At 34.1% G+C, this 26,938-nt stretch overlaps 1 protein-coding gene across 1 annotated transcript in view; it reads right to left on the reverse strand.

Annotated features, from left to right (window-relative positions):
• Gpr158 (G protein-coupled receptor 158) overlaps nt 1-26,938 on the reverse strand; it is a 411,653-nt gene that overhangs the window by 190,636 nt on the left and 194,079 nt on the right. Inside the window, exon 3 of the mRNA XM_076832133.1 lies at nt 7,423-7,525. Within this exon, the coding sequence (XP_076688248.1) occupies nt 7,423-7,525 (103 nt within the window). The remainder of the gene's footprint in view (nt 1-7,422; nt 7,526-26,938) is intronic.

A 26,938-nucleotide genomic window follows, 5' to 3' on the forward strand; every position in this document is an offset into this window, starting at 1 on the left:
AAGACTGATTCAACATACAGAAATCAATAAACGTAACTTTCACATCAACAGACTTACAGACAAGAATCATATAGGTGGATAAAAAACATTTGACAAAATAAAGCACCCCTTCATATTCAAAACACTATAAAACCTAGGGATAGTAGGAAATACCTCAACATTGTAAAAGATATATATGCTAAACCCAAGGCAAACATTATTCTAAATGGAGAAAAATTGAAAGCATTCCCTCTAAAAACTGGAACAAGACAATGTCCTCTTTCACCACTTCTATTCAACATTGTTCTTGAAACCTTAGCCAGAGCAATTAGAATAAATAAATTAAAGGAAAAATAGGAAAAGAAGAACTCAAACTCTCACTATTTGCTGATGACATAATCCTATATTTTGAAAATCCAAAAAATTGAACAAGAAAACTTCTAGAACTAATCATTGAATTCAGCAAAATAGCAGTATATAAAACAAACATCCATAAATCAAACATGTTCCTATACATGAGAAATGAATCTACTGAAGGAGAAATTGGGAAGATTTACCCCATTCACAATAGCCTCAAAAAAATACTTTAGACTCAGTCTAACAAAAGAGTGCAAGACCTCTACAATGAAAACTACAGCACACTAAAAAAAGAAATTGAAGAAGGCCTTAGAAGATGGAAAGATCTCCCATCTTTGAATATTGTCAAAATGGCTATATTACCAAAAGCATTATACAGATTTAATGCAATTCCTATTAAAATCCCAGTGACATTCTTCATTCATAGGAATAGAAAAAGCAGTCATAAAATTCATTTGGAAAAATAGGAGACCCAGAGTAGCCAAAGCAATCCTTAGCAAGAAGAGTGAAGCAGGTAGCATCAAAATACCAGAACTTAAACTATACTACAGAGCAATAGTAACAAAACAACATGATATTGGCACCAAAACAGACTGGTAGACCAATGGTATAAAATAGAAGACACAGAGACAAACCCACATAAATATAGTTATCCTATACTAGACCAAGGTGCTATAAACATACATTGGAGAAAAGATAGCCTCTTCAACATACGGTGCTGGGAAAACTGAAAACTCATACGTAGCAAAATGAAATTAGACCTCTATCTCTCACCCTGCACAAAACACAACTCACAATAGATCAAAGACTTAGCCACTAGAACAGAGACCTTACACCTAATAGAAGAAAAAGTAGGCCCAAATCTCCGCCAAGTCAGCTTAGGAACTGACTTTCTTAACAAGGCTACTAAAGCACAAGAAGTAAAATCAAGAACCAATAAATGGGATGGATTCAAACTAAAAAGCTTCTTCTTAGCAAAGGAAATAATCAATAATGTGATGAGAGAACCTACAAAATGGGAGAAAAATTTTACTATATGCACCTTATATAGAGCATTAATCTCCAATATATATACAACTCAAAACATTGAGTACCAAAAAAACACACAAACAAATAACCTAATCAATAAATGGGCTAAGGAACTGAACAGATATTTCACAGAAGAAGAAATATGAATGGGCAACAAAAATATGAAAAAAAAAAAACACTCAACCTCTCTGGCAATTAGAGAAATGCAAGCCAAAATTACTCTAAGATTTCATCTCACTCTGGTCATAATAGCAATTATCAAGAATACAAGCAACAAGACTCCTTTGGCACAAGAATTAAATCAAGAATTAATAAATAGGATGGACTCAAACTAAAAAGTTTCTTTTCAGCAAAAGAAACAATCTGTGAGGTGAACAGAGAGCCTACATCCTGGGAGGAAATTTTTACCCCTCACACATCAGATACAGCACTAATCTCTAGGGCATATAGAGAACTCAAAAAGCTAAACACCTCAAAAACAATAACCCAGTCAACAAATGGGCTAAGGACCTGAACAGTCACTTCTCAGAAGACGATATACAATCAATCAACAAATATATGAAAAAATGCTTATCATCATTAGTAATTAGAGAAATGCAAATCAAAACCACTCTAAGATTTCATCTCACTCCAGTCAGAATGGCAGTCATTATGCATACAAACAACAATAGTTGTTGTCGAGGATGTGAGGGAAAAAGGTACACTCATACACTGCTGGTGGGACTGCAAACTGGTGCAGCCAATTTGGAAGGCGGTATGGAGATTTCTTAGAAAATTAGGAATGGAACCACCATTTGACCCAGCTACCCCTCCCCTCAGTTTATACCCAAAGCATACTACAGGGACACAGCCACATCAATGTTTATAGCAGCACAATTCACAATAGCTAAACTGAACCAACCTAGATGCCCTTTAGTAGATAAATGGATAAAAAAAAAAGTGGCATATACACAATGGAATATTACTCAGCAATAAAAGAGAATAAAATCGTGCATTTGTGGGTAAATGGATGGAGTTAGAGAAGATAATGCTAAGTGAAATTAGCCAATCCAAAATAACCAAATGCCAAATGTTTTCTTTGATGTAAGGAATCTGATTCATAGTGCGACAGAGAGAGGAAGCATGGGAGGAATAGACAAACTCTAGATAGAACAGAGGGCTTGGAGGGGAAGTGAGGGGGCATGGAGTTATAAATGATGGTGGCATGTGATGATCATTATTATTCAAAGTACATGTATGAAGACACTAATTGGTGTGAATATAATTTGTATACAACCAGAAATATGTAAAATTGTGCTCTATATGTGTAATAAGAATTGTAATACATTCTGCTGTCATATGTAAATAAAAAAAGAATACAAGCAACAATAAATGTTGGCAAGGATGTTGGGAAAAAGGTACACTCATACATTGCTAGTGGAGCTGCAATTGGTGTAATCACTCTGGAAAGCAGTATGGAGATTCTTCAAAAAAATTGGAATGAAATCATTTGACCCAGCTATCGAACTCCTCCATATATACCCAAAGTCCTTAAAATCAACATTCTACAGTCACACTGCCACATCAATGTTTATAGCAGTTCAATTCATAGTAGCTAACCTAGGGAACCAACTAAGGTGCCCTTCAATGGATGAATGGATAAAGGAAATGTGATATATGTATGTATGTATGTGTATATATATATATATATATATATATATATATATATATATATACACTCAGCCTTAAAGAAGAATGAAATTGTGGCATTTACAGGTAAATGGATGGAGCTGGCATGCTAAACAAAATAAGTGAATCCTAAAGAACCAAAAGTTGAATATTTTCTGATATGTGGATGCTAATTCACGATAAAGGGACTTCTGGGGAAGAATAGAGGTACTTTGTATGAGACAGAGGGGAGTGAAGGAAAGGGAGGGGTCTGGGGGTAGGAAGGGTAGCAGAATGAATCAGACATTAATACCCTATGTGCATATATGACTACACAACCAGTATAATTCTACATCATGTACAGTCAGAAGAAATTATATTCCTTTTATATATAAAGTGTCAAAATGCATTCTATTGTCATGTAAACTATTTAAAAGAAATTAAAAATAAAAAATGAAATGTTTTTAAAATCTCTAATTAGATTTTTACTTTTTTCTTCTACCATATGACTTTTATCAATGGAAATGGAGTTGGTGAAGTAAAGATTGTCATTTTTAGCTATGGGTCCTTTGTAAGTTGGAATTTACCTGAAAATATATACAAGTTGAAGTCAACCCAAAAGACAAAAGAAATAAGACCAAAGTATTGGTAATATGTCCACAGAAAAGAGAAAAAAGTTTCACTGAATACAGAAATCATATTCAGATAGATGAATTTGGAAATTATGAGACTGTCACAAGCTTGTATTTTATCAATGTGAAAATAGACAAACTGGATTTGAAGAGACAGCTGTATATCAGTACTTGGTTATTTTGAAATCCTGCTACTTTCCAGGTGTCAGATTCTATTAACTCACATATGACTACCAGTTTCAAGAGAGATGTCAGGAACAGGGTCTCTGGGCTCTCAGCACAATTTCACATCATGTCACTTGAACATATCCCTGTTGGTCTTTATAAGCCCTTACTATGAGCCGAGATCTAAAATAAAGATTTTTTAAAATTGTTTCACATTTTAACAAGATTTTTAAAAAGCAAATTTACATATTCTCTTACAGACTTAGCTCCTCCTTCCAAAGGGGATACAAATTATTAAAGATATGAGACATTGGTCTTTTTCTAGATTTGCAACTATAAATTGAGTAAATTTAATCCTGTGTAGTCTGTTTTCTGTGACTAATTTCCTCCTGTTGCCTCTTAATTCCCAAACCTTCTTTCTTCCTCTTGCCCTTCTCAATATTTGAGATACAGTACCAATGACCAATAGGGCTTAACATTATCTTCACACATATCATTAATGTTTTATTACATGCATTTATTTATATGTTTATAGGTTATTGTTAAATATTCATTTATTTAACATCATCTATTGAATACTAATTATATGCCATGAACTGTGCTAGCAGTTGTCCACACGCTATCTTATATTTGGGTCTCCAATGCCTTCTTTACCTTTGGCCCCAGGGCTACATATGGTCATTCTTTACTTCATAATTATCTCCTCAAGAAAGTATGAAAGTAACTACCCATAAAATTTGCCTGGATATTATAATTAAAAGACTTAAATACAGGAACATGTAATAAACTGTAAGAATAAACTACAAACATAAAAAAGAATATTTGCATTGCTCTTGGTTGATGATCCTGGTGATTTTAAGGTCATCTTCCTGTATTCTTTCTTAAGGACAAGGAATGATTAATGTTGGATTTTCATGCAAACTGACAAGTCATCAGGAAAGATATATTTAGTCAAAGAGCATTTCACTGGCTTCAAATGATAACAATAGCTAGCTTCCTACTCTGTCACTGAGTAAGGTCAGTCGTGGTTAAGCAAGCACTGCAAAGCTAAATCAAAACTATCCTCATCTTCTGAAAACTAGCCTATTTCTCATGGCTGCAATATGTACAACTTGAGAGTTAGACTTAAGCAAAAAAGCAGCCTTTATTCTTAGAGAATGCGTCCAGTTTTAAAAAAACAAAACTGACTTTTAAAATAAGGAAGAAAGTAGGAGTGTGCAAATTAAATAAAGATAAGTTGTTAAAGGTTAACCAGTTTCTCCTGGCAGTGTTATAAGCAAATGATATAGTCATTCTCTAGTTCTACAATATTTAGATGTTTTATTTCAGTCACATAGTGGGAGCTGAGAACAAATGTGGGTAAACCAAACACAAAATACCTTCACAGAACATAAGCTAAAAATCTATTCCCTTAATCCTTCAGTGTTTAATCATGTTATATCTTGACCATAAATGTGAAGAATGTCAAAGTAAATCTGATATTTACATGGTTTGGTACACATACACAGAAAACAACCAATCAGAAAACACATAATCATGCCATTTGTGTGGTTCCTATGGCTTCATAATAAATTCCCAGAAATTTAGAAGATTAAAATATCTATTTGTTGTTTCCTAGTCTCTGTTTCTATAACTCTGGTCATAATGTAACTGGGTTCTCAGCTGAGAGTCTCACCAAGCTAGACTCAAGATTTTGGTTAGGCTGCATTCTCAAGGGGAGCTCAGGGTCTTCTTCCAAGTACATTCAGATAATTAAAACAATTTAGTTCCTTGTGATTGTGGAACTGAGGTTCTTCTTTCCTTGCTGACCATCATTGGGTTTTGCCACCCTCAAGTCCCCAGCCACACAGTCCCCTCACAGTAAGAAGCCATACTTCTTCAAAGCTAATAGGAAAAAAATCTTTTTTTTCCTTCTTTCCTTCCTCCCTCCAATTTTTCCTCCCTCATGAAACAATTGACTCTCATATGATACAGTGTAATCAATCATAAAAGCTACTGTACCTTGGCTTCTGCTCTATAACACAGCCCTCTGCCAGGAAGTGCTTATTCCATTGTACTCACAGGTCCCACCCACATTTAAAGAGAGGGGATTATGTATTGCATGTGGAAACAGAAATTTGAAGCCATCTTAAAGTTCTGCCTATAGTCACTACTCAGTCAAAAATCTAAAATACACAATTGAGGAAGAGAGAAAGATATCCCTTACCTCCAGAACCTAGAAGTTAATGTAAATAGTTTAAAGACCAAGAATAGTGTTTTCTAAGAGAGAGAAAGCAATCTATTAATAATCCTATAGTATTTACTAAAATTCCCAGAGGAAGATGCTCAGGGCTCAGACTCAATGGACCCTTTGAATTATGCCTAGTAGAGATGCATGTTCCTATGTATACTAATAATAGGGCTGGCAAAAATTAATGGATAACTGCATAAGAGATATGTCCCAGTTGTAGCAACCCCAAAACATAACTTCCCATGAAACCAGTCCCTTTTTACCACTAAACTCCTCTTTGCTAGTTATTATATCTAATATCTGGCTGCAAGCTAGTATAACAACATTCCATTTTCTACCAAAAAGAATAAAATTGAGTATTTAATTATAATACTGATGTCTTCTGGATTAGTAATAAAGTAATCAGATGACCATGCTTTGATTCTGCAGTTATCATCGCACTAGGAATGTGAATGGCCTATAAATGTGATGGAACATTTTCTCCTTTGGTTAGGTGACATTACATGGCAAAGTGATAGGGCAAGGATTCCCATGATTATAGTTTGGTCTCAGCAGGGAAGGTGACAATTCTTTTAGTAGCTTTGAAGAAGTAAGCAGCTACATTATAAGAAGTCCAGATGGCTAGGACTTATTGCAACTTTCAGGGGCTAAGACATACCCCAAGCAGATATTTAATCTGAAAGTTGGGACCGCTGACCTCAGGTCTACAGTAGCAAGGAACTTAATTCTTCCAACATCTGAAAGAGCCTCAGAGGAGTTCCTTTCCCAGGTGACACCTTCATTTTGGCCTGGTAAGCCTGAATAGAGGGTCTAGCTAACCCATGAGTAGGAACCTGAACCATGAAAACATGAGAAATGATACCCCATTTGATTCAAATGTATGAAATGCCAAGATCATTGTACTGTCATGTGTAACTAATAAAAATAAATAAATAAATAAAAAACAAACAAACAAACAAACAAAAAGGAACCAAGAAAACTGTAGGATACAAACAACTCGTGTTGCTTTAAGCTGCTTTACCATGTGGTAACTTTTCATGAGGTATAGAAAACTAACACATGAGCAAACAAATAAATAAACTGGCAAAATTAATTTTAGATAATCTCTGAAATAACACTTCTATAACTAAATCCCAATTGATTTTACCCAATAGATACATTATTTCCAGGCTTTTAAAATGTTTGGAAACTGAAATAAGGACCTATTTTTATGGTACTCCAAAACAAATGATAAGCCAAAGGTCAAACTCTTTAAGTGATGAGAAAAAACCAAATCAATTGGGGAACTAACATATAACTCCAACAAGGTTAAAAATAAATCTGAATAACCATGATATATGTTATGCATGTACTTATATATGCACAAAAACAAGGAGTACTTACTCTGAAAGTTGTTCACCGAGAAGATACGAGGATGATAGAATCCTGCTTTGCAAATGCACTGATAGGCTCCAAGGACAAATCCTAGGCCTTTAATTGGCATGCACTGTGAAAAAGAAAAGAAAGCAATGTAATTGAGCATAGTTTATTTCACAGATATCCATCATTCCAAATGCTAACAGAACTAACACATTTTCCAGACATTAAATATCTCTTTTTTGAACCTTTATTTTAGGTTTGTTTGCCAACAGACATGTTTTTTAGAAGTAGTGTAGCAAATTGAGTTTTCTTTCTAAATATACTCCATTACAGATGCAATTGCTATACATCTTTAACTTATTCAGTTGCCACAGAAATTACTAGACATAGTTTTTGTTTTTAATGCACCAATATCATCTTGTTGCTTTAAGAAATATTCACAAAACACATAAGAATATTTTAAGTAAATTCATACTAAACATTTCTGTCAAAGTAGACAGGAAGAGAGATAGGAGACATGGAAATTGCTTTTATGAATTAAATATTAATCAAATTTCATACTTAGATCAAAATAACACAAACTGATGAAACAAAACAAGTAAAATTTAAGTTGAAAATATAGAAAAGAAAAATACAGATAAATTAATGATCCTAATGGTTTGGGGTCCAAAATCTATTTCACAGATATATGTTCTACATTGATATAAAATAAGAAAAACCATGATAAACTTTGTCATACAAATAGACATTTCTCCAAAATGTAATCTTGTCTTCTTTCAAGAATTTCACTTAATCCAGGTACAATTGAGTTTAGCATACTCACTGTTGCTACACTCAATTACAGAAACAAGGAATAACCACTATTTAAATATAAAGACTACATCAGTAAAATGGGGGTTTCAAGAGTTTAATCAACATTCAATTAAAACTTCTTTCCTGATATTTCCCTTCCAACCCTTTTCCTTTATGCCATTATAATTTATTAAAGGAACTTAGAATATAATAGATTTAAAAGTTATAAAATAGTCCCAATACAGAGGCCCTTGAGACAAATGTTTTAATAAAATTTTTCTATATACTTGAACATTGTGTTTTCTAAGTTTTTTTTTTTTTTTTAACTACACGACAGCAGTGGAAACCATTACAATTCTTATTACACATATGGGCACTATTTTTCATATCTCTGTATATAAAGTATGTTCATGCCAATTTAAGCCTTTATATGTGTACTTTGCTTTTTTGGTATTACAAATATAAATACACATATATACCACAATTTTTGTACCTTTGTTTGTATATAAAGTATGTTGACACCCAATTCAGGTCTTCATACATGTACTTTGGATAATGATATCCATCACATTCCACCATCCTTGCTAATCCCCTGCCCCTCTCTTTCCCTCCCAGCCCTCTTCCCTATCTAGAATTCATCTAATCCTCCCATGCTCTCCCTCCCTACCCCACTATGAGTCAACCTCCTTATACCAAGAAAACATTTGGCATTTGTTTTTTTGGATTGCTTCACTTAGCATTATCTTCTTCCAACACCATCCATTTTGCAAATGCCATGATTTTGTTCTTTTTTTAATGATGATTAAAATTTCATGTGTATATATGCCACATTTTTTATCCATTCATCCAATGAAGGACATCTAAGTTGGCTCCACAATTTATTTATTGTGAATTGTGCTGCTATATACACTGATGTGGCTGTGTCCCTGTAGCATGCTGTTTTAAGTCCTTTGGGTATATATTCTGAGGACAGGAATAGCTGAGTCAAATGGTGGTTCCATTCACAGATTTCCAAGGAATCTCCAAACAGCTTTCCAAATTGGCTGCACCAATTTGCAGTCCCAACAGCAATGTATGAATGTACCTTTTCCCCCACATCCTCGCCAACACTTATTGTTGTTTGTCTTCATAATAGCTGCCATTCTGACTGTAGTAAGATGATATCTTAAGTGTGGTTTTGATTTGCATTTCTCTGATTGCTAGAAATGATGAGCATTTTATCATATATTTGTTGATTGATTGTATATCGTCTTCTGAGAAGTGTCTGTTTAGGTCCTTAGCCCATTTGTTGACTGGGTTATTGTTTTTGTGGTGTTTAGCTTTTTGAGTTCTTTATATACCTAGAGATTAGTGCTCTATCTGATGTGTTAGGGGTAAAAATTTGCTCCCAGGATGTAGGCTCTCTATTTACCTCACAGATTGTTTCTTTTGCTGAAAAGAAACTTTTTAGTTTGATTCCATCCCATTTATTGAGTCTTAGTTTTACTTCTTGTGCTATAGGAGTCTTATTAAGGAAGTTGGGGCCTAATCCCATATGATGAAGATAAGGGCCTACTTTTTCTTCTATTAGACACAGAGTCTCTGGTTTAATTCCTAGGTCCTTGATCCATTTTGAGTTAAGTTTATGCATGGTGGAGATAAGGGTTTAATTTCACTTTGTTGCATATGGATTTCCAGTTTTCCCAGCACCAGTTGTTGAAGATGCTATCTTTTCTTCAGTGCATGTTTTTGACACCTTTGTGTAATATAAGATAATTGAAATTTTGTGGGTTAATTTAAATAATAATTTTATAATGTAAGCTCAAATGATAAGCATTCAGGTTAATATCACATATCATGAAAACTCCAGCAAATAAAAAAAAATTTATACAAAGTAACTAGTTAATGCTTATTCTAAAATCAGAAGTGCAGCAAGAAATCTTGGAAAAAATAACTTTTTAAAGGACCTTCTTGAGTATCTTATTTCATGAATACTGTTTTTTTTAACCCAATACACACTTATATTCAATTACATCTTATATTTAAAAACATGGTTCTTGCCAGAGCAAAATGAAATGGCAGATGAGAACCTGTTAATTCAACTAACTTAGCAAGTATTTACAAAACAATTGCTGTATACCTAGAGCATTCCTGCACAATCTAATTGAAATACAAAACATTCTGTTTATAAAGATCAAGGTATACAAGAGGTCAAATCATATTTTTGAACTAAAAAATAAATAAAACGGCAGAGACAATTACAACATTTACTTTGGATAAGTACTAATATTATGGAAAAGCATATTATTTGTAGTCAGTAAGAAAAGGTAGATTTGAGTTCTGACTTTATCACTTTCTAAGCATGTAAATTTAGTAATTTAGGCTTGTTCTCTTTAATTTCTATGAGACTTTTTTTTAATTTGTAAGAATTTCTTAATCAGAGTCAAATATAGTTTGAAGGTAAAGCTATCAAGATATCCTAGGGTAGAAGAGGAATAGAAAAACAAAGGATGACACCAAGATTTTTACCCAGCACAACCATAAGAATGGAATTAACATAAACTGATCTGTGAAAGACTGCAAGTGGTATGGATTGGGGTAAAAATCAGAAGTTCAGTTTTGCAAATATGAAGGGTGAAGGTGTATATTTGAAATTTAATTCTAATCTCAGATATGGAGCTTGATAAACTGATATGACATTTAGGAGAGACATCTAGGCTGTATAATTTGGAAATCATTTGCATAAAATTGATAGATAAAACTGACATACTACAGGAAGTGAAGGAAATAGGACCAAAGATAGAAGAGAAATCCACCTGTGACACTGGTCAATTCCCTGGTCACCCAAGTTTGATTCATCTGATTGGGCTAATGAGGCATGTATCTACAACCACCCTCATCACTCCATGTATATCCCTCCTGAAGTTCCTTTCTAGGTCAAAGAAACAATCTTCCCCAATAGAGGAAAGCCATTCCATAGTCAAAGGTACACAAGTAGCTGTACTTCTCTATGAGAAGTATATCCAGGTATTCTAAGAGTTACTAAGGATACATTAGAGGACATTAAATATTTTGCTTCACTGGAATTTGGAAGTTAATATGCTTTCATTAAAATTGCACTAATTTCCTCATGATATGACTCAATGCAACAACAGTGACTCAGTCAAGAATTTTAAATGTTTAGGTAAAATCGACAGTTAATTGAAATTTAAACTGATTCTAGAGCTGACATAAAACTGAAGGTTAAAAAAACAATATAGTTGATTAGGTAAACATTGCCAAATAAAAAGTCCCTTGAAGTTAAAAAGAAAACTTTCCTAATTTTATTATGGAAAACAGCAAAATAGATATTCATTACGTTGAACTTTTTGTTTTAATCCTTTTTTTTCCCACAGTGCTGGGGACTACACAGGCTACACAAGCACTCCACCACTGAACTACAATCCCAGTCTTGTTTCATTCTTAAAATTATCTTAATCTCAAAGGAAAGAAAAAACTCTTAGTCAATTAAAATCAATAAAAGTGCATCATCCTTCTATTGTACTTCCTTTGCCTCTAAAATGGTGGGGTCTTCATGGAACCTGATGTCCTGTTGCTTACATACAGTTGCCTGGAATAGAAATTGACCTATGATTATAAATTTGGAATCAACTTTCTATGCTTTATATCTACAACCCCCATTCCTTACCATCAAATCCCTACTACCTCCCAACCAAAATTACACATTTTCAAGAATCGGAAATTAACATAGTCTAGCTTTTTAAAACTGTTTTAAAAGTCCCCTTTTGGGGCTGATTTTTATAATTTTTTCCTTTTTGGTTTTCTAATATAAACAGAGATCTTCAGTTAATACAAAAACTTCAGAATTTTATTCTAACATTCATTTAAGATCTTTAAATATTCATTATATTAATTATAGGCATTAAAGTCTAAAAATAAAAGTCAAAGGAAGCAGAGATGGAAAAGCAGCACTTCTTTCTCCACAAGGGTAGCTTTTACATAAGTGGCCTTTGATAAACATTGAAATTTCTATATTAAGAGTTATAGTACCCCCATGAGAGAGGAAGATGAATACAATATAAGACACCCTCTTTAATAACTCTTACCAAGCCATATGCAGAGATTTACTATACAGAATTCTTGAGAGTCCACCACCAAATTCAGGTTTCTAGAAGTAGACTAGATCCAAATGAATAAGAGATGATGGTCAAGAGATCAGATTAAAATGTATAAATTCCCAGAAAAATATAACTTACCAATATTCAATCATATAAAAATGAAAAATCTGAATAGACCTATAACTAGTAAAGAGATTGAATCAGTAATCAAAAACCTCCCAACCAAAAAAGTTCACAGAACCAGATGATTTCACATCAGAATTCTATAAAACACTTAAAGAATAAATATAAATTGGTTGTTTCTATACACTAACAAAGAACATTCTGAAGGGAAGGGAAATCTTTAAAACAATCCAATTTATAATAACCTCGAAAGTATAAAATACTTAGAAATAAAACTAACAAAGGAGATGAAGAATTATAAACTGAAAACTATAAAACATTGCTCTATGATCAAACGAGTATAGGACTGGCACAAAGATAAATATATAGTCCAGTGGAATAAAATAGAAGTCCAAAAAAAAACTTTTCACATATAATGTGATCTTTGGCAAGACCACGCAATGGAGACAGGACAGTCTCTTCAATAAATGGTACTGGGAAAACTGGATACTTACAAGCAAAAGAATGAAGTTGAACTTTTACCTAATGCCATATAAAAAACTTAACTCAAAATTAAAAGAAAACTGGGTGAATGGCAGAAAGAGAAATAGAGGGAAGAGAGCAGGTGGAAGGGAGAGAGAAGGAGCAGAGGTTCTGGGTCTGAATTAGAATAAGATATATTCCATGTTTGTATAATTATGTTAAAATAAATTCCACTGTCATATATAACTAAAAACAACCAATAAAAAAGGAGACCTAAACATAAGAACTAAAGCCACAAACTTCTGGAAGAAAACTACAGGAAAAGTTTCATGATATCAGATTTGAGAATGAGTATGTGTGTGTGTGTGTGTGTGTGTGTGTGTGTGTGTGTGTCTTGTGTATGTGTGTGTGTGTGTGTGTATCTCCAAAACTACAGCCAAAAAAAAAAGCCAAAAATAGACAATAGGACTACATCAAACTCAAAAACTTCTGTGCATCAAAGAAAACAATCAATAGAATGAAAAGGCAACCTACAGAATGACAAAATATTTGCAAGCTATCTATATTATAACAAATATCTAAAAGATATATAAAAACTCGGTATTAAAAATTAAATAATACAAATCTACAATTAAGTTAAAAAATGGGCAAAAACTTAGAAATTTCTCCAAAGAAGATAAACAAGTGGCCAACAAGCAGATGAAAAGATGTCTAACATCACCAATCATAAGAGAAATGCAAATCAAAATTACAAAGAGGTATCACTTCACATTGATCAGAAATGCTACTATCAAAAAATAAATGTTTTTGAAGATATGGATAAATTGGAACCCTTGTGAACTCTTGGCAGGAACATAAAATACTGTTACCACTATGGAAAACAGTAAAAATATTCCGTTCAATATTAAAAATAGAATTATCTTTGCAATATCATTTCTGGACCCAAAAGAATTCAAATAGAATCTTGAAGAGGTGTTTGCCAACCTATGCTCACAGAGATACTACTCACAATATCCATCAATAGGTGAACAGATAAATAAAATATAGTACATGGACACAATGAAATATTATTCAGGTTTTGAAGGAAGGCAAGATCCTATAATTTTCTACAACATGGAGGAAACTTGAGGACATTATGCTAAGTGAAATAAGCCTGTCATGAAAAAGACAAATACTGTCTGATTCCACTTATATGTATATCTAAAATAAACTCATCAATGGAAATTTTTTTTTAAAAAAAGTGGTTATCAGGGACCAAGAGGAAGGGAAATGAGGAGGTTTTCAATGGTTATAGAGCTTCAATTTTGTAAGATGAAAAATATCTAGAGTTTTGTTATACAATATTGTGAATACAGTTAATGCCAATTACTATACAGTTGAATAGATTAAGATTATGTGCTTTTTACCACAATTAAACATTTAAAAGAATAGTTTATAACAAAATGGGCCTTTCCCTCAACCATGTATATGTAATCATTACAGTTCATATTGTAATTGGCTGATATAACTCACCTCACATATTATAAACTGTCAACTCTTGGTTCTTAACAAAATTGCAGAGCAAAACCTGGCCAGCCTGTCACTCATAAAGATTTTTGCATGGATGTACTACTGAGCAATGGAATAGCTTAAAAAAAGATATATATATATAAAAATATAGGGGAAGTCAAGTTTAGCATTTAACATAAATAATACTTGTGCCTAAAAAATCACAAACTAATTTGGAGTAAAAGGAGAAGATAAAATGCAAATACAATAAAATTTTACATAATTAAAAATTCTCCAGAAATGGACCTTAAATGTGTTTTTTCTTAATGTTTTGTTTTGGAATCTTCCTAAAATATAAACACTATGCATAAAACTATTACACTGAATAGGTAGTAAATTATGCTGAAACAACTAATGCCCCCTGGGAGCTACAGAAGATTTACATCTATTTTCTTATACACTAACTAGCCCAGACTGTTGTACTTTGGGGGTTCTTATGTTGTTTTATTGCTTTTTCCTATTTATTTTGAGCTACTAACTGTCATATATGAATCCTAAAGCACGGATTTTTACCTCTGTAAGTGCTTTTCCCCTGCTTTTATTTAAAAAAAAAAAAGATTAGGAGTTGAGAGGCCAGGTCCTACTCCATTCCCCATACACACTGGCCTCAAACTTGTAATCCTCCCACTTTAGCTTTCAGAGTAGCTGGGATTACAGGCATGTAAGCAAAGATTATTAATTTAAGTACATATATATATGAGATGTAATTTAGGGAATATAATTAAGCCCTAAACCTGTTACAAACTGTTGCAAAATTTAAAAATAAAAATCTTCCTTTCGCGTGCAGATTTCTCCAACTTAGCGGGTAGAAAATGAATTTTTCTTTTGAGGCATAATAGTGGATTGTTTCTTTACCTGAATTTCCTGGAAATAGAACCCCTCTGAGTCTCAGGTGAAACATGAGACCTCTTTGCAGATGCATAGTCCCAAACCAAATCAATCAAAACAGCAAATAATGCCTTTGCTCTGCTTTGATAGAAGACTTATCTATCAAAGACTTATCTTATCTAACTCCACAAAATTTCCCGGTTGAATTTACTGAACCTTATTCTTAAAGCAGATGGCAATACCACAAAAGTATGAAGAAAGATATAAAGCTTGACATTGGCAAGATGAAGTAGTTACAAAGTTTTCTATATTTCAACAACAGCAGTTTTTATTTGTTTTTAGTCCTTTGTTAACTTCTGAAGAAATACTGTAAAATATTGAATCTGCCAACTTGGAAATGGGTTTGAGGGGACTTGTTACTAAAAAAGATCAATTATTATTAACATCCAGTGGCTTCCTACAACTATTGGAAAACTTATTAGAGCAAAAGGAAAACACCCAAACAGAAAAAATCTAAAAGGCCTTCAGGCAATGTTAAGGCACACATCACCCATATATTTCATCAAACCATCTTCCAGCAAAACAAGTACTCATGAATAACAAATAACACAGTATTTCACCAGGGAAGAAAGGACTACATTTAATCTTTATTATTCAGAAGCTGCAGAAACCCAGTTTAAAAGGTGTGATCAAGTGGGGCAGGGTTGGAGGGCAAAGGAAATATTTTCTTTTTTGATATAGTTCAACTTAAAAAAGAAACTGTTTTCTATTATTCATTTTTGAAATGTCCCTGTTACAGTCAGCTATCACAAAACAGGGTTCAAGGACAATAACAGAGCATCTGGCACAGACACATTACGCCTGCAAACTTCACCCTTACTGATGCAGCAAGATGCTTTGCGGGGGATTAAACCGACTCAGGAAAATGTCAAAATTGCATATCACAGTGAGGAAACCCAATTTTCTAGACCCTCCCACAGAAATTGTCGCAGAGATTCAATAGATGGAAATTCTTGATATATTTAATATTTTGAAAAGATGAAACACAACCCTCAACTGAAGTATAAACTTTCCATGATTCATCTATGCTCTACCTTAGACACCTCATACTCCCTTTGGTTGTATTTCATAAATACTGGGGACACCCTTGCGTTCTTGACTTAATTTAACTTTTGCTTACAGAACTCCATTGTACAACATTTGTAATGAAAACAAAGAACAAATTTATGGTCTGGCTCTCAGAGAGCATGTAATCTTTAAGCACAATAGCAAAATCAGAGGTGTTCTGGCTGTACTTCACCCTATTCATAACTAAAGCTTCAGGTAGACTAAGCAGTCAGTCTTTAAATACTTCTCTAGAATAAATTGTTTTTAAAATACAAAATGCTACAACTGACAATAATTTTCTATACATCATTAAGAGTGACCTTATTTTTCTTTTTTACTTACTCCTAATTCCATGTAAGACTACATGAGAAAGTTCTTATTACGAAAGTTCAAGTAATAAAGTTTAAGTCTGTGGTTCACACATATTGAAAAATGATTTGGTAGTGTTTAGATAGTTAAAATAAATATGTCTTATAACCATGAAACTCACTCTAAAACAGTCACAATGTCTGTTAACTGAAAAACTACATCAAATTGCAACATAACTTAAAGCATGAGAAAATAAATACACTATAGTTTAGGCATTAAATTTAGATGAATCCATGGAAACATCAAGAAAAAAAGGCAAATTGTCTAAGAATACAAATGATTTCAGTTTTATAATGCTCAACAATATGTAAAGCTTTTACAAAGGACTATTAAAGAAATATACATATGGGAAAATATAAAGAATGAAAATAACCAGCATATAATTTAGGGTAATGATTACCTTTTGGTTGGGAGACATAGGGGAAGAGTGAGGGTAAAATACAGAGTGGGTTTCTGAGGTACTTATAACAGTCTATTTCTTAAGTTGCATAGTAGGTACAATTTGGGCAATGTCCCCAAATCTCAGCACAGTCCCTACTATTTAATATGCAAAATTAGGAAGAAGGAAGGAAACTAAGTTTAGCTTCTGGCTATGACACAAAAGATTTCAGCAAGCTGAGGTTTCCACAAAAGAATGAGAAAAAAGGAGGAAGGAAGGGAGGGAGGGAGAGAGGGAGGGAGGGAGGAACAAAACAAATGACACCTATATAGAGGCATAAGAGAGATGTCAATGAAGCCAGAATTGAGGGATCAAAATCCAAGAAAGTAAAGCAGAACACAGAAGAGTTCTGCATTTTGTATTTCTATATCATATACTTAGGATTGTGTGCCTTTATGTAATGTTTTATATTTCAATAAGGACACTAAAATGAACTAACATTTTCTCCTGTCCCCCACCCCCCGAGTAAGTCCTTTATCTTTTGCCTATCATATAAATTCTGTTTTTTATTATTATGACTCATTTCAAAGAATCAAAACATTCTATTTTGGGTGAGAAAAATGAGATCTAGGTGCTGACATTGAAGGTGAAAATAATTGTATTAAAATTATGTAAAATTCAGAATATATTTGTATGCACTAAATATACTTGGCTGTCTCTCAAGTATTTAGAAACTGAATAAACATTTGCATTTCCCTAGTGAAACTTTGGAGAGGTTTTCAATAGTAATTAGCAAATCAGCTAAATAATATAGGGCATAGGGCTAACCCAAAAAGCAGGAACTACACTGCCTATTAAATGCTAAATCAAAACTAAATGCTATATTGCCAAACGATACAGAGATTTTCTTTAATTATGGGTAGAAAATAAAATATTTGGAAAGAAAATCATTTTAATTGGTATAATTGCTATCATTCTCAGATGAAAATATATGACTTTTTAAGAAAAAACAGTATATCTTGCTATTATAGAAAAAAATTCAGCATGCCTAAATGTCCTTAGTTCACTACCAAAATACCAAAAAAAAAATATAGAAAAAATAAAATTTAATATATGAAACTGTTTTCAAGTAGTTTAGGAAAATATGATTTTATGGAAACAGTTGAAATATCAGTTACAAGACTTTGTTACATGCTGTTCTAAATAATCTCTATGGCATAACACATTCAATGTCCTGCACACATTTTTTCAGTAATAGAATTTTAATATGCTCTGCCTTATCTGTTATTCTAAGCCTAATTCTGACCAACAAAACCAAATATACAAATGGAAGTATAATAAATTAAAGGGAAAGTAGGTGTCTTAGTGTTTATGATATCTGTAAGTGGTAAAATCACCTTAGACAGTTACCCTGGACTTTAAGAAGATAGACTTGTAAAGGCAGAAATAAATATTATCATGTTAAAATACATTATACAATTAAAATATATACAAACATTATCCAATTAAAATATATTTGAGTGTGGGAATTCACTCAAAAGTATCATTCAAGATACAGAATCATGAAAAAATCATTTTAAGTAACACGAAAGATAATAAGAATGAGCACTAATAGCCAAAAATTTTTATTCTCATTTCCTTTTAAGGATATCTATTGCTATGGTCAGAGATAGATAAAAATATAGATATTTAAGGATATTGCGAATGGAGTGGTTGTCCTCATTTCCATTTCAGAGGATTTGTCACTGATATACAGGAATGCCTTTGATTTATGCGTGTTGATTTTATATCCTGCCACTTTGCTGAATTCATTTACTAGCTCTAGAAGTTTCTCGGTAGAACCTTTTGGGTCTTCTAGGTATAGGATCATGTCATCCACAAATAGTGCTAATTTAAGTTCTTCTTTTCCTATCTTTATGCCTTTAATTTCTTTTGTCTGTCTAATTGCTCTGGCCAGTGTTTCCAGAACTATGTTGAACAGAAGTGGTGAGAGAGAGAGCAACCCTGTCTTGTTCCAGATTTTAGAGGGAATGCCTTCAGTTTTTCTCCATTTAGAATGATGCTAGCCTGAGGCTTAGCATAAATAGCTTTTACAATGTTGAGGTAAGTTCCTGTTATCCCTAGTTCTTCCAGTGTTTTAAACATAAAGGGATGCTGTACTTTGTTGAATGCTTTTTCTGCGTCTATCAAGATGATCATATGGTTCTTATCTTTAAGTCTATTGATGTGGTGAATTACGTTTATTGATTTCCGTATATTGAACCATCCTTGCATCCCAGGGATGAATCCTACTTGATCATGGTGCATGATCTTTTTGGTATGTTTTTGTGTCCGATTTGCCAGAATTTTATTGAGGATTTTTGCATATATGTTCATTAGAGATATTGGTCTGTAGTTTTCTTTCTTTGAAGTGTCTTTGTCTGGTTTAGGAATCAGGGCGATGTTGGCCTCGTAGAATAAACTTGGAAGTACTCCCTCTTTTTCTATTTCCTGAAATAGGTTGAACAATAAGTATTGGTATTAGTTCTTCTTTAAATGTTTTGCAAAACTCTGCTGTATCTGGTCCTGGGCTGAATAAGCACTAGCAGCCAAAAATTTTATTCTCATTTCCTTTTAAAGATGTCTGTTGCTATGGTCAGAGATAGATAAAAAGATAGAAGGCATACACTGCATTTCACCAAAGCATTTTACATGGTTTATTTTTAAATTTAAAAATTCATGTAGAAATAGATAAAACAATTTGAGGTTCAATGATGATACAATATAGTTCTGATTTGTTCTGGACATTCTTTTCTAATGTGTTTAGCAATGATTTATTTATTTATTTATTTATTTTTAAGAGAGAGAGAGAGAATTTTTTTAATATTTATTTTTTAGTTATCGGCAGACACAACATCTTTGTTTGTATGTGGTGCTGAGGATCGAACCCGGGCCGCACACATGCCAGGCGAGTGTGCTACCGCTTGAGCCACATCCCCAGTCCTAACAATGATTTAGATGAAGCATTGAGAGGATAGTTTTGGAGAATTAGTGATTAGGAGCATGAACTCTGGAATAATACATACTTACATTTAAGATCCAAAAATACTACTTAAAAATGGTATCTGGAAAAATTACTTAATCTTTTAAAAAATCCTAGTTTCCTTACCTATCATAAAACTTTTTCATTTTACAAAAAGAAAGGGAAAGAAAAGAAATTTATATATATTAGTGCTCATTATATGCTAGCCATTATATTAAGGACTTTACAAATATGAATTCATGTAATATTCATAGCAGTTCAGTAAGTATATGTTATTACTTATAATCATTCTCATTTAATAGATGAGGAAATAGAGAAGTAAGTTGTCGCAGGCCACACATCTAACAAGTAGTGAAGTAAGGTTTAATATAGATAAACAGAATGCCCAGGCATGAGTGCTCATCACAATTATCATTATTGGAGTTATAATGAAATATTAGATGAAAAAAAGCAGAATTTCAAAGGACTTCCACCAGTTAGTTAGAACAAGATACAATTTAACATAAAAGTATGAGTACTATGATTGGATCTGCAAAAACCAATCACATATGTTACAAAGTTATGGTATGGCTTGCTAAGAGCCACAGCCAATTAATATGATGCATGGCATTTTTGATTGAAAGGTGATGCCAGCTAGCCATTGAGATGATATGATTATGTTAAAAATTACATTCATATGGATACCAGACTCCTGCTGTTCACCTCGGCCTGCTGCGGGACTCCTAGAGAGTTCCCATTGGTTGGGAAAGTGCAGTAGGAGGGAATTCTGGGGGAGGAACTTGCTCTGGGGTTCCAGGAGGAGACCGGGAGAACGCCGCGTGTGTGGATCGGCAATCTTCCCAGGCGCGTACGGGGTATTGGCGGCTATTTCAAAAATAAAGTTTGTTCCTGCTTGAGTGGCTCGTGATCTTGTGCCCAGCCAGACTGCGGCAATTGGTGGCCCATACGAGGAACGCCTGAAGCTTGGAGGTGAGTAAAATTGCTCGCCCCTGAGGGAAGGCGACAGAATGGGTGACCATTTCAAAAAACAATGTGTTGTTGTTTTGATTTATTTTGTTTTTGTTTCAAGCTGCCTATCCCTATAATTTTCTCAGGCAAACTGGGAAAAATGGTTGGCTCAAGGTTTGAAGTTGTTCGGCCCTGAGAAAGAGAAAATTGATACAACTATTCTTTGCTCCATTTTTGTTTCATTTTGTTTTGGTTTTGTTTTACGTTATCTTATTGGGTTGCGTTACCTTTATAGTAGATTAGAAACTAGTAAAAAACAAACCGAAAAACTGTTAAGTAAATTATTAGAGGTCCAGACTGTGGTAGAAAACATGTCAGGTCAAGCAAAAGAAAAGGTCTCTCGAGCTAGTCAGACAGAGGAAAATTTGAAGAAAGCAAGCTTAGAGGAAAAACAATCACCAGGCAGGGAATTACAACAGGAGGCTGCTACTAACTCCGTTCTATCACCAGAGGGCGTAATTCAACCAACAGCTCCACCTACAGCTGAGCGGTCCTCAACTCCCATAGTTGATGAACAAAATCCTGAGGCAGGATCCCAAATATTAGCATGCCCTGTACTTGAGCAGGCAGGAGGGCAACAAATTCACCGTGCTTTAGATTTCAAAACAGTGAAGCAATTAAAGGAGGCTGTAACAACTTATGGCCCGCAAGCACCCTTCACCATAAGTATGGTCGAATCTATTACCAACTTGGACATGACACCAGCAGATTGGGCTAACATGTGTCGATCTGTGCTAAATGGAGGACAATATTTGTTATGGAAGGTTGCCAATGAGGAATTTTGCACGGAGACAGCTAGGCGAAATGCAGCAGCCGGTTACCTTCAAAGAAATCTAGAAATGTTGTTAGGAAAGGGACCTTATGAGGGTCAACAGCAACAAATTGAATATGATCCTGGTGTATACGCACAAATTGCTGTAGATGCAGTTAGGGCATGGAAAACTTTTCAGGGGCATGGATATTTACAAGGACAGTTATCTAAGGTAATACAAGGAACTAATGAACCTTACGCTGAATTTGTAGATAGGCTTATTCAGACAGCTTCTAGAATATTTGGAGATACAGAACAGGCAATGCCATTTATAAAACTGGCTTATGACCAAACAAATCGTTGGTGCAGAGAGGTCATTAGACCATGGAAACATGAAGATTTAAACACATATATTAAATTATGTAGAGACATAATGAACAAGGGCAAGTCTTAGCAGCAGTACAACAGGCTTTAGATGCCAGGCCAAAAACATGCTACAATTGTGATCAAACAGGACATTTTAAAAGGAGTTGCCCCATAGGAGGAGGGTTTAACAAAGCTAGGTATCAAAGGAATAGAATACCAGGTATTTGCCCACGATGCCATAGAGGGAGACATTGGGCTAATGAATGCCGTTCTCAAACCACCATAGAGGGCACTCCGTTATCAAAAAACGGACAAGGACCAAGTGTTTACCCATGATATTGTGGAGAAAGGCATCAGGCTCCACTGCCAAAAAACGGACTGGAGGGCCCAATGCTCCGGGGCCCAAAACCACAAATATACGGGGCAATGGAGGAACCCAGCAGCACCATCAAGCTAGTGCTCAGGACACATTATCCATTAAATCCCTCATCAGACAAACTAGTGGGAGCGCAGGGTTGGACATCTGTGCCTCTGCAAGAGCAGTACTAACTCCAGAGATGGGAGTTCAAATCATTCCCACAGGAGTAAAAGGACCTCTTCCCCAAGGAACAGTAGGCTTATTATTGGGACGCAGTTCTTCTACACTAAAAAGACTTATGATAAGTCCCGGGGTAATTGATCCCGATTATGAAGGTGAAATAAAAATTATAGCTAGTTCTCCAAGAGGTATATCAGTAATTTCACCAGGAGATAGAATAGCACAGTTATTAATAGTACTCAGCCTACATGATAAATTTTCCAGGCGTACTGTAGAAAGAGGTACCAGGGGATTGGGCTCCACAGGTGTAGACTGGGCTATGCTGTCTTTAAATTTAGATTCTCGCCCCATGCTAAAACTAAATATTCAAGGACATGAATTTAATGGGCTGCTGGACACAGGTGCTGACCTCAGCATCATATCTCGTGAAGAATGGCCAAAACATTGACCATTACAACAAGCCACTCAAACGCTTCGAGGCCTAGGAGTGGCGACTAATCCCCATAGAAGTGCAATGGTATTAGATTGGAAGGATCCTGAAGGATGTGAAGGAACTATACAGCCCTATGTATTGGATCATCTTCCTATAAATTTATGGGGACGAGATGTCCTAGATCAATTAGGTTTGACATTAACAAATAACATCAGTCCTAACGTGCCCACTACTAGGGCAAGACAAGGCTTAAGGAAAGAAAAAAAATTAAGAGAACAAGAACAAGGTATGACAGCACCAATTCAAATAGATCAAGAAATAAATAGACATGGATTGGGTTTTCAAAAAGGGCCACTGAGACAATCAAAATTACTTGGAAATCAGACAGACCAGTGTGGGTTCCTCAGTGGCCCCTGACTAAAGAAAAGATACAAGTAGCCCATGACCTGGTCAAACAACAATTAGCGGAGGACATATACAACCTTCCATATCTCCCCATAATACTCCCATTTTTGTCATTAAAAAGAAATCCAGTAAATGGAGATTATTAAAAGATGTAAGAGCCATTAATAATGAGATGGTTATTATGGGACCTGCTCAATCAGGGATTCCCCAATTGTCTGCTTTGCCAAAAACCTGGTATGTTTTAGCTATAGATATTAAAGATTGTTTTTTTTAATTCCAATTCATCCTGAGGATAGTCCACATTTTGCATTTACTATCCCTGCACTAAATCATGAAGGTCCTCATCAGAGATATGAATGGAAAGTACTCCCTCAGGGGATGGCTAATAGTCCAACTATGTGTCAAATTTATGTTAGCAAAGCAATCCAGCCACTTAGAAATCAAAATCCTGAACTACAAATATTTCACTATATGGATGATATGTTATTGGCACATAAAGATAAAAACACATTGCTAGAATGTTATGCCACACTTACAAATTTATTAAAAAGTTATAATCTAGAGATAGCAATAGATAAAGTACAATTAAATCTTCCAATTAATTATTTAGGAGTTCTGTTATCCTCAACCATGGTCCATCCACCAAAAATTCAAATACGAGTAGATCAACTCAAATCACTTAATGACTTTCAAAAGTTATTGGGAGACATAAATTGGATAAGGCCTTATCTAGGCATACCAATAGGAGAGCTAGGACCTTTATTTGATATCCTAAAAGGTCCATCAGATCCAAATTCACCCCGCATGTTAACGCCTGAAGCAATAAAGGCATCAAAAAGCATTGAAACATATATGGAAAATATGCACTTGGATAGAATTGATATAAGTTTGCCTTTATTATTTATTGTACTACCAACAAAAAATATTCCTACAGGAGTATTTTGGCAAGAAGGTCCATTATTGTGGATACATTTATCTTATTCTCCTAATACTATTCTTACTAGATATCCTGAGGCTGTAGGACAATTAATACTCAAAGGAATAAAAGCAGCAAAGGGAGTATTTGGGATTTCTGCCAATAAAATTATTACTCCATATACTATGGATCAAATTGATAAGTCAGCTAATCAGTTAAATACTTGGGCAATAATCATGTGTAAATCTAATGTTTCATTTGATAATCACTTACCATCTAATCCTTTGTTGTCTTTTTGGTCTAAGCATCCTGTAGTTTTTCCAAAAATGACAAGAAAGACCCCTATCATGAATGCTCCAAATATATTCACTGATGGGTCAAATAATGGTACAGCAGCAGTAGTTACCCCTGATCAAACTTTTACATTTTTAGTACCCAAACAATCAGCTCAAAAGGTAGAGCTTAATGCAGTATTACAAGCTTTTATGATGTTTAAAAATTCTGTATTTAATTTATTTTCTGATAGTCAGTATGTAGTTAATGCTATAGTATCCCTTGAAGATGCTGGTAGGATTTCCCCTTCTTCTACTGTTTTCTCTTTGTTTTCCACTATACAAAGTCTAATCTGGGACAGAAAAGATCCATTCATTATAGGACATATCAGGGCACATACAGGATTGCCTGGAGCCCTTAGTTTGGGCAATGAATTAGCAGATAAATCTACACATGATATACATATTTTCTCCACAATAGAAGAAGCTATAAATTTTCATAAAAGGTTCCATGTCAATGCTAATACTTTACAAAAGCATTTTAAAATAACTAAAGAACAAGCCAGACATATAATAAAACAATGTCAAAATTGTGTGACATTTTACCACAAGTTAATCTTGGAGTCAATCCTAGAGGACTGATACCTAACCATATTTGGCAGATGGACGTCACACACTTGCCAGAATTTGGAAAATTAAAATATTTGCATGTTACAGTTGATACTTCTTCCAGATTTTTGATGGGCTCCCTTCATGCCGGAGAAAAAACTAAAGATGTTATAGCTCATTGCTTACAAAATTTTGCCACTGTGGGCGTTCCAAAACAGTTAAAAACAGATAATGGTCCTGGTTATGCTTCTACCTCTTTTAAACAATTTTGCTCATCATTTGGCATTACTCACATAACAGGAATTCCATACAATCCACAGGGACAAGGCATAGTTGAAAGAGCTCATCAAACTATTAAAATGTACTTATTAAAACAAAAGGAGGGAATTGGAAAGGGGTATATATCCCCCAAAGATAAACTTAAAATAACCCTTTTTACTCTAAACTTTTTAAATTTGGATTCATCAGGGCTTAGTGCTGCGGAAAGACATTTGAATCCAAAAAATGTACATAAGCCTAAGGTACTTTGGAAGGATATTCTAACAGGACAATGGAAAGGTCCTGACCCAGTGATTGTCTGGAGTCGGGGCTCTGTTTGTGTTTTTCCACAGGGAGAAGAGCAGCCGATTTGGATTCCAGAGAGGTTAACTAAAACAATTTCTACAAACCAAAAAGAAGATGATTCGACTGAAATCCATAACAGCTGATATCCAGAACTCCAGCTTGGCTATTCTTACATCTGCGACAGTGATTAACCAGGATGCTTTTTTCAATATCTATTTTATTATTGCTTTTTCCCACATCATAAAGTTCTATTTTATTTTTGAGCTCATACAGACCTAGGTTAATGTTTTTCTGATCAGTTTTATTTTTTGACTGTGGAGTTTTTAACATTGCAATGGAGATTTCACCTAGATAAAGCTACAAGGCCTTTACTATTGTCTTATGTGTTGTATGTTACGTGTGCATACTTCTGTTTTGTGTTGTATGTCTGTATGTGCATATGTCCATATATCATACATGAGGAGCGCTCATGAATATGGATCCAAATTTTTTTATTATTCACGTGATTTTAATGGTTTAATTTAAATTGGGTAAACAGCTGGTGAAGATTGTTTTAATATGTGTACAAATAAGCCGGTTAACAGATCTGTTTGTTTACTTTCACCTTTCCTTTTCATTATATTTAATAATTCTGTTCAGGATAATGTAAATTGTTCTAAAAAATGTTTTCTTAGTACCTGTTGAAATGTTACATTTTTTTTAACATCATTGTCAGAATTCCTATTTTCATCCCAGTGCCGGTAAAGACAAAGATGAAACCAAACTACAACTTCTTCAATAATTATCACAACAAACTGTATAAACTGATACATCAATGAATAATAACTCAACAAGTAATGCTCAATCAATGAGTCGATTTATCTTGGGAGGAAATGGACATATTGATAGATTCCTCCGCTTTGAACTGCTTACAGAACTTGCCTGGACTATGTATCACTTGTATGCACTGTG

The sequence above is a fragment of the Callospermophilus lateralis genome, chromosome 13, assembly GCF_048772815.1.
Source record: "Callospermophilus lateralis isolate mCalLat2 chromosome 13, mCalLat2.hap1, whole genome shotgun sequence".
In the NCBI taxonomy this organism is placed as follows: Eukaryota; Metazoa; Chordata; class Mammalia; order Rodentia; family Sciuridae; genus Callospermophilus; species Callospermophilus lateralis.